This window comes from Porites lutea, chromosome 5 (genome assembly GCF_958299795.1).
Source record: "Porites lutea chromosome 5, jaPorLute2.1, whole genome shotgun sequence".
Lineage (NCBI taxonomy): Eukaryota > Metazoa > Cnidaria > Anthozoa > Scleractinia > Poritidae > Porites > Porites lutea.
The window spans coordinates 34,184,272-34,195,746 of NC_133205.1; the positions used below are offsets into that span (position 1 = coordinate 34,184,272).

Here is an 11,475-nt window from a genome sequence, read left to right on the forward strand (position 1 = left end):
ATTCAGCTCACCTGGATTATCGTCGCCATTGGTTGGGTCCATGATTTCCTAATTGAGGGACATTAAAGTAGTCTTTGAAAGACTTTTTCGACATTTATGGAGAGAGAGAGAAAAAAAATGAATAGCTTTTGAATGGGAAAGCTTTCCAGCTAAATCTAGAAAGGAACGATAATCAGTCAGGGTCTATTCTTTGTGGCGACAAATGTGTTTCCATGAATTTCCCAAGCCTCCCTCCGTTTTTCATGTATACGAAATCTATTGGCGGTGGGATTGCCTGAAAGCCTGAAAGCAAACATTTCAAGAATGTTTCGAATTTCTCACCTGCCACTTCGCAAACTGTTGAAATTTTCGTGATGCACAATACAAGGTCAAGTCACAACACTACAAATTGCTTTTCCTAATAACAGAGAATCTTAAGTACGCACGTGTGTATTTGCGTAAAGGACACTACGCCCCTGCTAACGGTAAGTCAAATCTCTAATTGTTACTTTTATTATTGTCTTTTTATGGGGGGTCCGTAAAGGGGGTCCGTAAGGGGGGGGGGGGGTCCGTGGACCTTATTGGCTCTTCACCGCTATTACAGATTGACACTTAAATAAAGGTATCATCATCATCTGACGATTTCCCAGATGGGATGTACGTATCTAGCGTGAGAGCAAGCTCTCTGGGGAGCTCTTTGGTGGGTTCTGGGCAAGAGATTGTGTCCACGCAAAGGATACACCCGTGACACGGCGACCACAAGAAAACTTCATTACGAGTAGATTTATACTCATGTTAAGACTCCTCAGTAAAGAGGAGAAGCCGTTACGTCACGTTACCATGGTAGCAAAATCTGGATGACAAGAAACCGCAAACGTGATCAGGACATTTCATGTCGCCGTCGAGCAATGACAGCTAACAATTGTACAATACGCGTGATGCACGTGCAAAGTTACTTTATTAGAGAAAATTAACGCTCCATAAAATTAAGGTATTAGAAATTAACGCGACGTAGTTTTTTACAGTAATGCATATCAGACGATTTTATTAGGTGATTTTTTTTTCCAGATTACTTTGTAGAGTTTCAGCAAGGTTATTTGTAGTCGTATTTAAAGGTTTATCCGCTTCACCTCTAGATAAAATATTCAGAGTATCTGTCTACTTTATTGAATGTTCTCCCTTATTCCCATATGGCTTAGTACGTCAAAAGGTCTCATGCACGAGCGAGTCAATTTCAGGTAGCTTGCGTAGCAGGAGCCCCAGTCTCCAGCCGGGTGGGGATCGGCGGGCGCATCGAAACACCCTAGGCTGGAGACTGAGCTTTGCGTAGCAGACGCTTGTAAATAACATAGGCGCAAAAAAGAAAAGGGCGCGCGACGTAAGAGGGAGCGTGTTCCCCTTTGAGAACCCCGTTCTTTCTCGCGCCTATATCATTTATAAGCGCCGGCTAAGCAGGCTAAATTTCAGGCCAATGTTATACCTGCCCGTTAACACTATTCCGACCAAGACCTCTAATTTAAAAATCGGAATTACTTTCCTCGTAGATATGTATTTGCCATAGATACTGGCTTTTCAATCGTGCATGAGATCGGATAGAGGCCCTGGGAAATCGTAATTAAACATTTCAAAGTCTTCTTCAAAGGCCTTACCCAGCTGAGCGATCTTCTCCTTGGGTATCGGGGCATAGCTTTTAAGAAGTTGACTTGAAGTATTGTGGGTAAGAAACGGAGGAAAGGTCACTGCCCGATCCATTCCTGTTTGCCGTAGGATATAAGGTGCTTCTTCTGGCATGTCCTCAAAATGACCGATGAAATCGTACTCTATATCACACGGGTGACAAATTGGGCCGTACGATCGCCAGTGTGCATCTCGATCAAACCCAACATCACTCACATAATAAATGAACTTCTTAAAAGTAAGATCCTGGTCGGAGCTGTTAGAGCTAGGTTCGTCTTGTTTGTATCTTTCCAAAATTTTCGTTTTATAACTTTGAATTATTCTCCAAGGCCATCGGTTGTTTACAAACTTGTTATTGTAGGCTGACAAAAGCCTCTCGAGTGGTTCGCGAACAAATACAAACTTAAAGTAAGATTGTAGCCTCACTTTAATATCCTCGTCCGAATAATCATATAAGAGAAATTTATAATGTTTGTTATCATGCACATCATCCACATCGGTGCGGTTATCAAGAGCAAGAAAGACACGTTTCCATTGACTGCAGGCCACCTTGGGAATATAGCAGAAGATTACTTTGTACTCATCGTTAACAATTATAGGATGATCGTATCGATCGCTTCGATTTCTGCTTGAAGCGTGCTTCTTACAGTAGTCTCTAAGTCGCTGCTGTCGCACAGTTTGTCTCTGTTTAATCCGCTCCAAAAGGTGACCATCCTTCTCTATCTGAAAAGTGGATTGACAAACGTGAGAGCTTTAGCCAGAAGGTGCGATTAAAATTAGGACAATCAGGATAAGCTTAGTCGGTAGGGGTGTCTTAAACCGTGTAAAGTGGCGGTCAAGTAGTGTCCCTAATTATATAGTACTTTAAATACAACATTGACACTCAAATAAAGTGCATTTTTTTACACAAACAGGCTGAACAGGGCATGAAACAAACAAACAAAGTCGGATTGGGAAACTGCCCACCTACCCCTCCCCTAAGCCAGCATTTTGCCCTAAGTGAGAAGTAAGTGTTAATGTTGGCTTAGGGGAGGGGTAAGTGGGTATGGCGCGCCGTTTGTTTCGAAATTATTTTTTTCATTGGTTATAAATTTTTAATCTTTTTCTGTTCTGATTCATGGATATAAGCGCTGAAAATCAGAAAGAAGGACTCATGATCCTTTCATTATTGCTTTTTCGTCGTCATTATTAAGAACAATCTCTTAATAGTTTACTATGAACTCCAATCAATCAGTTTTGCGGATCGGGTTTACCGACCAGTTATCGATCAATTAAAATATTACTATATTGTGCTAATTTTCTACCAGATACTTAAAATCGATCAGCCAGCATATCATCAATCGGTAATCCGTCGTGTAAAATCGATGTATATGATCCGTAATCAACCATGGTAAGCTGTCTCAAATTTCGATCAGTTTTGCTAATAATCAATCAGTTTATTATTTAACAGTTATCGGGTACTATACTATTGATCAGCGTAAACTCGGCTTGTACAGTCTACCAGTTGTGCGTATTTTCATTCAGTTGTGACTAAAATCGATCAGTTGTTGTATGATCGATCAGTTGTGCGTATTTTCATTCAGTTGTGACTAAAATCGACCAATTGTGTGTATTTTAACTTCTATCATTTTAGCCCAGAATTCTCGACCTACTTCAGACATTCTTAGAAGAAACCTAGAAAACTGAATAGCTTTAGTTTCGCGCACTTTTAAAATTTCCGATCAATCTTTCACAATTTCATTACTGTAACAACATTTCATCTTCATGGTCGCTGCGAGCAGTGGTTTCTCCAGCGTCCGGCCTGGAGAAACCACTGCTCGCAGGGTACTGTGAGAAGAATATTACTCTCAATATCTGCTTCCTGGATTTCGATCAACTTTAAATAAATTAGTCCCTGTTCTTTAAACAACTTTCGTTTTTTTTTTTGTACGTCGCGTTAATTTTTCTTTCTTTGATCATAATGACTACTGATCGATTTTAGTCACAACTGAATGAAAATACGCACAACTCATTGATCATATACCTCATTGAAAAAACGTTGTCGGTTGAAAGCATAATCCATTAACTATGAGACCCGAGGCTTTATGGGTATAAGTATATAATGAATAGACCAATTCCGATATATTAAAATTCATACTTGGCAGCGAGGCCTAGGGACTAAAACAAAAGAAGTCACCTCGAGGCTCAATAATGAATAATACATTTCTTTTGTTTTCTTACCTCAAGCCCTAGGAGCCAAGTATGAATTTTAATATATCGAAAATAGTCTATACATTTGCATAATATTTTGTTCTCTTGTGGTTGTTGCACGTGGTGAACTATAGAAACTATCCGAGCTTTTATGAAGGTGTCCAAATTGGCCAACAAGGGCCAATTTGAACGGTATACCATACGCGACTTGCCGAAGTTCGTATCAGTCAACGAATTTAAGAAACATTTGCTTGCAAATTATTCCGAAGAGTTAAGTCCCGCTTCTAACTGGTCTTCTTTAACTATCGGCTACATGAGTGAAGGACGCCAAAAATGCGACATAAAAACAGACAAACAACTAGAAGACGCCTACAAAAGTATTAAAAATGGGTGGATCACCCTATGGGTGGATCCACACAGTGTCGTGAAACGCAAACAGGACGAGAAAGAAAGAAGGGAAGATCAAGCAAAATATATATTTATCTGTCACGATTTTATCCTCTCTAACAATCGTTTTGTTTGCGAGATATCGATCGTTTAATGTCTTTTAAATGGACTCGTGTCGACAAAGTCTCAACTATACTAAAGAATTAAGAGATGGGAAAGGTAGTACGGACCGGCCGGAGTTGTAGGTAGAAGAGTTTGTGGATCATTTTACGGTATTTCTTGGAAACTGCCCACCTACCCAACATTAACACTTACTTCTCACTTAGGGCAAAATTTTGGTTTAGGGGAGGGGTAGGTGGAAAGTTTCCCAGAAAAGTAAAATGAATGATCCGACTTAGTTTGCTTATTTCATGCCGTGTTCAGCCTGTTTGTGTAAAAAGACGCACTTTATGTCAATGTTGTATTTAAAGCACTAATTAGTATTCAAAATCTTGAGACATTTCAAGATTTGTAATGGAGAATCTTGATTTTTTTTTTTAGAATGTAAAAATTTAAAATTTCAATATTCTGTACGTAAAATTTCGAAATGTCAAATTCTGAATGCCAAATATTAAAATTTCATGATTTGGTAGCTAACCAAAAACTAATTATAACTCACCGTAATGATATGAATATAATTCTGTAAATAACTCACCACGTTGCCTTTGAAACTCCAACTTACCTTGTCTCGTTTTTCAGCATATTCTACGGCAGGTTTGGTTGTCTTGACTAAGGTCAGTTGCACGTCAAGTGTGATAAAAGTTTACCGGAAAAAAATAAAATAAAATCCGTCCATGCAATCAATTGTCTAATAAATGTGTTAACTTGAGACTTTTTTGTTATAAATTTATTTTGTGTACATTACCAATTTTTCACGAACTCGTGTTGAACATGACAGATATGAAAACGATTAGCCGTGTTCCTCAATGATGGAGAGTCATTACAATATGGAGAACAATATGGAAAGCTTTTAATTGATATCCTCTTCTGAATTTCAAATGCAAGGAGGATTTTTTTTTTCCTTGGAAGGGTTTCTGAAATCCCTTAAAACGCACACGGAAAATATAGACCAAAGTTTTCTGTTGTTTTTCCCTTATCATGATGATTGAAATACATGGCTCTATAGGAGGCACCCAACGATTGTTTTCTGTAAAATATCAGTTCGGAGAAGCAAAAATTGCCTAGAATTTTCTAGAGCTTTTCGATGGAGAGAGGAATCAGAAAATGCTCGCTTTCGTAAAACTACAAATTGCATTTTAAATTTTCGGGAAAATAATACTGAAGACCTTGTAGTCAGGGGCACCCAACGAGAATATAGTTCAAAACCACTTAAACATAGCATTGTTAAACTTATATTAGTATTTAAACGGTAGATATAGGCGTATTTTTATCCCCTAAAAACTTTTCATCTGTTCGGATTTCCTAGCTGAAAGTCTAGTGATCCGAAAATTATAGGGATCAAAACTTACCTTTTCGAAAATTTCAGGCAGAAAAAAGGCTCCCAAAAATTATAGGTGACGTTTTAAAGGTAAAAATCCGTTAATGAATGGGCAATTATAGTAGTTTTTAGATGTTCGAAAATCCTAGGAGAGGAAGGCAAGCAAGAAATTTTACAACAAATGTTCCGAAAATTCTAGATCTCAAATCGTCTTCCGAACAGATATTTTCCGAAAATTGTCGTTGGGTGCCCCTGTTGTAGTTTGGAAAAGATCACCGAACAAATTCACTGAATTTTATAGCGCCGCTTAGAATGCATTTGTAGAGATCTAAAAGTACTCTGGATAGTCTAAAAAGTGTTTTCAATGCTCTTGTTTAGGAGGAAACCGTCGTTGGTTGCCCCTGGTTCTAAGTGTTCTTTTCTGTATATTCAATCTGACGAAAAATATGCTTTACTCACTTTTTACTTTTAGACTGCTCATCATCAGCATTTACCAATAATCAGAGTCATTTTGATTATTTTTATGTACTATTTCTTATGTGAAGAGGTTGCTTTGCGCTGAAAGAGCCTTTTCTCAGATTTAGTTACTAAATAAATACATGTATTTTAACATGTACAAACCATACTTCACCTGGGTTCCACTCATTCGTCAGCAATAAAGTTATCAAATAAACCGTTATCGACAGAAGCAAAATTACTCCAGGTATTTCCACCTTTCGAATGCGTAGGACAGCCGTGTAAGGATTGAAAGGAAGAGGCATCTTTTTGTTTCTGTGACACGACTTCTGGCTCGTAACATGTATGAATATTATTAAATATGCATGCAGATGACCTACTTGTATTCTGGGTAGAACGTGCTTGGTAGAGCGCTCAATTCATTTAATTGAAGAGCATTCACTATTAATAATCACAGGAGTTCAGGCTTCAGGAGTAATCATTGATCGTGCAGATGACCTACTTACATTAGCATTCTATTTGATAAGCCTGCAGCAATTAAGTATAAATTGCGCAATCATGACTTCGCTATACCTCTCCGCTGCAGAGGCCTCTTTCTGTGGTGGGGAGACTGGGGAGAAAGAAACAGAGAGCGCGCGGAATCGTCCCCCGCGCGCTTTCTATTTTTTGGATACCCAGTAGGAGCATCTGCAAAGAGGAGAGTCGCTATACCAAGATTTAACACAGTCTCCTTTGGAAAGCACTCGCTCATGTATATGGACCCAAAGGTATGGAGCTCTGTTCCTTGTAACGTGAAAGAAGCTTCCATTCCATAAACATTCTGTTTTTTCTTTTTTTAATTAACTAATTTATTTATTCATTCTTTTTAAGTTTTTTTTAGTCTACCCCCTAAGTGGCTATTCCCCACTATTACAGATTGACACAAATAAAGGTATCATCATCATCATCTAACGATTTTCCAGATGGGATGTACGTATCTATAGCGGTACCGTTGTAGTTATGTCCTACCTTGTGAACATTTCCTCTGACGTAATGTGATATGCAAGCCAATCAGGTCATGCAATCTATCGTGGTAGTCGCGGCATAGGACTGGAAAAGAATCTCCGTTGCAGTTTGGTCTTGGAGCAAAATTTGCAATTCTAGCGGGTCGGGGACGGTAGTAAAATTTGTCTTGCAAGGGTAAATAAACACAACTGCAACGCTACATCTAGCCTGCGAGCAAAGCTCTCTGGCAAGCTCTAGGGTGGGCCCTGGGCACGAGATTGCGCCCACGCAAAGGATACACCCTTGACACTGTGACAACAAAAAAACTTCACTACGAGTAGATTTATAATCACGTTAAGCGTGAAGACTCCCCAGCAGAAAGGAGAAGCCGTTACTTCACGTTACCATGGTAGCAAAATCTGGATGACAACAAACAGAAAACGTGAATTCGCACTTTTTCAAACTTCATTGATCTTGTTCAACTTCATTAAATTTGCCAAATGTCAGCGACATTTCTGGCGTTGAATCGAAAAGAACCGTATCTGAGTTAAGAAAGAAAAGGAACATTTTTGTATCGTGTTCACCTACTCCATAAAACAGGCCCGTTATCAAGACATTTCATGTCGCCGTCGAGCAATGACAACTAAGAATTGTACAAAACGCGTGATGCACGTGCAAAGTTACCTTATTACAGGAAATTAATGCTCCATGAAATTAAAGCATTAGAAATTAACGCGACGTAGTGTAGTGTTAGTCATTGTCTTATTCTGAACAACAGCCGAAGATATCACGTTGACCGTTGCCAAAACGAAAAGACTAAAAAGAACAGTGTTTTTACAGTAAGGTATATCAGACGATTTTATTAGGTGATTTTTTTTTCTAGATTACATTGTAGAGTTTTGAAGGTTTATCCGCTTCACCTCTAGATAAAATATTCAGAGTATCTGTCTACTTCATTGAATGTTCTCCCTTATTCCCATATGGCTAGTATGTCAAAAGGTCCCATGCACGAGCGAGTCAATTTCAGGTAGCTTGCGTAGCAGGAGCCTTAGACCCTGTTTACATGGAGTGGGGTACCCCGGTCTAGTGGGGTAAGTTTCTTTTGTTTTGTGTCCCCCAGAGCGTGAAAACAAAAGAAACCAACCCCACTAGACCGGGGTCCCCCACTCCATGTAAACAGGCCTTTAGTCTCCAGCCTGGTGGGGAGTACCGCAGGCGCATCGAAACACCCACGGCTGGAGACTGAGCAAACAAACACTTGTAAGTAATATGGATGCAAGAAAGAAAATGGCGCGCGACGTGAAAGGGAGCGTGTTCCCCTCTGAGAGTCCTGTTCTTTCTTTCGCCCATATTATTTATTGCTGGTTTTCAGTGTCACGCCATTCAAAATAGATCAAAATAAAAATCAAAACCGTTCAATAGATAAAGTCCAGAATCTGGGAAATGAAAGGAAGTAAATATGCAAAGACCCTCGCCAAGGTTCAGGTCAGAAGAATATTTCGTATACGAGATTCGAAGAAACGTTTTACCTAAATTTAGAGAGATTTGTATGGAGACGCCATGCTGGAGCTCATCCGGATGAGCTCCAATATGGCGGACCGAAACAAACGGAAACATCTGTTACCGAGTTTTGCTACAAAAGCGTGAATTTATTCTTCGAAGAACTCATAAACATTAAAGTAATACTTTTTCCAATACATGAACTGTTTAGATAGGAAAATTCCCTGAAATACGTCATTCTTTTAACCTACATGACAGCTCCCTTGGCCGTCATGTAAATGCCGCGTCACGCAAAAGCTTAGAAATTCAAGCGTACTCTATCACAAAACCAAGAACCCTTTTGAAGCGAAAATTTGTATGAAAATTAGTTTGCAGCTGCTCTAATACATCATGAAAGTAAAATCTCGGTACGATCGACAGTTTTGTAGTTTGAATTTCAGTGACGTCATATGAAAACCAGCAACAAGCGCCTGTTAAGCAGGCTAAATTTCAGGCCAATGTTATACCTGCCCGTTAACACTATTCCGACCAAGACCTCTAATTTAAAAAGCGGAATTACTTTCCTCGTAGATATGTATTAGCTATAGATACTGGCTTTTTGAGATCGTACATGAGATCGGATAGAGGCCCTGGGAAATCGTAATTAAACATTTCAAAGTCTTCTTCAAAGGCCTTACCCAGCTGAGCGATCTTGGGTATCGGGGCATAGTTTTTAAGATGTTGACTTGTAGTATTGTGGGTATGAAACGGAGGAAAGGTCACCGCCCGATCCATTCCTATTTGCCGTAGGATATAAGGTGCTTCTTCTTGCATGCCTTCCGTAACAAGAGCTAGTGCTTCGTCAAACACTACTTTCATTTGTTTTGGACCGTCAGTACTTTTCTTTTTTTACTAGATGAATGGCGGCTCCCCGCGTCTTCTTAATGCTGAGTCCCTTTGGTTAGCTTATGGTGGTCGGTGAAATTGAACAAACTGTTTTAGCGTTTTTTGATTGCATACGGGCTCATTGACATTGGTCGTTTGCATGAAGAATACTCTCGTATGCAGCTTGTAAATCGGACATAGTCAATATCTTGCCTTCTCTTAAGTTGATCTCTGTCATTGGTAAAAACTCTGTTTGAGCAGCCTTCTTGGTTGTCGATGCATCATTGTTCGAAGTAGTTCCCGGGTCAGGCTGGCGCAATACATTTGAGACGTGATTCACCCAACAGACCTTATGATACCTGATACCAGAATCTTGTTCATCACTCGTGCACCATCACACCGGTCGCTTGAAATCATCACAAAAATGAGCAACAGATCACGCAAAAAATCGTAAAGACGCGAAAGACTGTGTTTAAACCCCTTTAAGTGAAAAAAAACTTTTTTGATAACAATTTTTTTTTCGCCCACGTCGATTTTTTTCTCCTTTTTCCCTTCAATGCTGAGCCTGGTCTCACACTAATAATTTCTAGCTACAATGGTCAGGGGCACCCAACGAGGATATAGTTCAAAACCAGTTAACATTGCATTGTTGAACGTATTGTAGTCTTTAAACGGTAGATATAGGTATATTTTTATCCCCTAAAAACTTTTCATCTGTTCGGATTTCCTAGCTGAAAGTGTAGTGATCCGAAAATTATAGGGATCAAAACTTATCTTTTCGAAAATTTCAGCCAGGAAAAGGCTCCCGAAAATTCTAGGTGGCCTTTTTTAGGGTAAAAATCCGTTAGAAATGGGTAATTGTACCATTTTGTAGATGTTCGAGAATCCTAGGAGAGGCAGGCAAGCAAGTAATTTTACAACAAATGTTCCGAAAATTCTAGATCTCAAATCGTCTTCCGAACAGATATTTTCCGAAAATTGCCGTTGGGTGCCCCTGAATGGTGATGATAATATTCATTTATTCAAATAACCGCAGGAGCCGCAGTATCACTATGCTACGGTTTGCCACAAAACCAAAGATAAGCCGATAATGTATTGTTTCTAATTATCTAAAATGTAAAAACACATTTTCATTTCTCGCTCAAGGCTTTTCGTTTAAAATAAATTAAATTAAAAGATAACGATCGTGTAGCGTCACTTACGATTTACCCTTCCGTGTGAAAGCTGACGAAAGCTACCCCGCTTTCAAAGCAGGGGCACCCAACGAGAATATAGTTCAAAACCACTTAAACATAGCATTGATGAACGTATTTAAGTATTTTAACGGTAGATATAGGCATATTTTTATCTCCTAAAAATTTTTCATCTGTTCGGATTTCCTAGCTGAAAGTGTAGTGATCCGAAAATTATAGGGATCAAAACTTACCGTTTCGAGAATTTCAGCCAGAAAAAAGGCTCCCAAAAATTCGAAGTGACCTTTTTAGGGTAAAAATCCGTTAAAAATGAGTTATTATTAGTTATTGTTCGAAAATTCTAGAAGAGGCAGGCAAGCAAGAAATTTTACGACAAATGTTCCGAAAATTCTAGATCTCAAATTGTCTTCCGAACAGATATTTTCGGAAAATTGGCGTTGGGTGCCCCTGTCAAAGCAGTAGGCGTCAATTTTTAAGTTAAGCGACCATAATAAATTTGTCTCACGACATTCTATCTTAATATTGAGAACAAGCGTTAAAATCATTCGTGTTAATAAAAGGACTTGCAACTATCGATTTTATATGAATCAAGAGAACAAAACTCGATGATGAGTTGTATAGTGCGCGTTTACCATTTCTTAAAAATCAGAACTATTTTGGAATATAGGGGTTTTGTGCATGAAATAATCTTCATAAAACGGACCTCCTTCTTCAGTCAATTCATTTTCTATTCTTGATCCAGTGTTAACAAACTTTTTAATCAGGAGA

General features: G+C 38.9%; 1 protein-coding gene across 1 annotated transcript; it reads right to left on the reverse strand.

Annotated features, from left to right (window-relative positions):
- Positions 1-1,551: 1,551 nt before the first annotated feature.
- LOC140938276 (carbohydrate sulfotransferase 11-like) lies at positions 1,552-3,317 on the reverse strand. The gene is made up of 2 exons (XM_073387781.1): positions 3,309-3,317; positions 1,552-2,379 (listed from the first exon to the last, which is right to left on the reverse strand). Exons 1-2 carry the CDS (start codon positions 3,315-3,317, stop codon positions 1,552-1,554), a joined length of 837 nt encoding a protein of 278 aa, XP_073243882.1.
- Between the last annotated feature and the right edge of the window lie 8,158 nt (positions 3,318-11,475).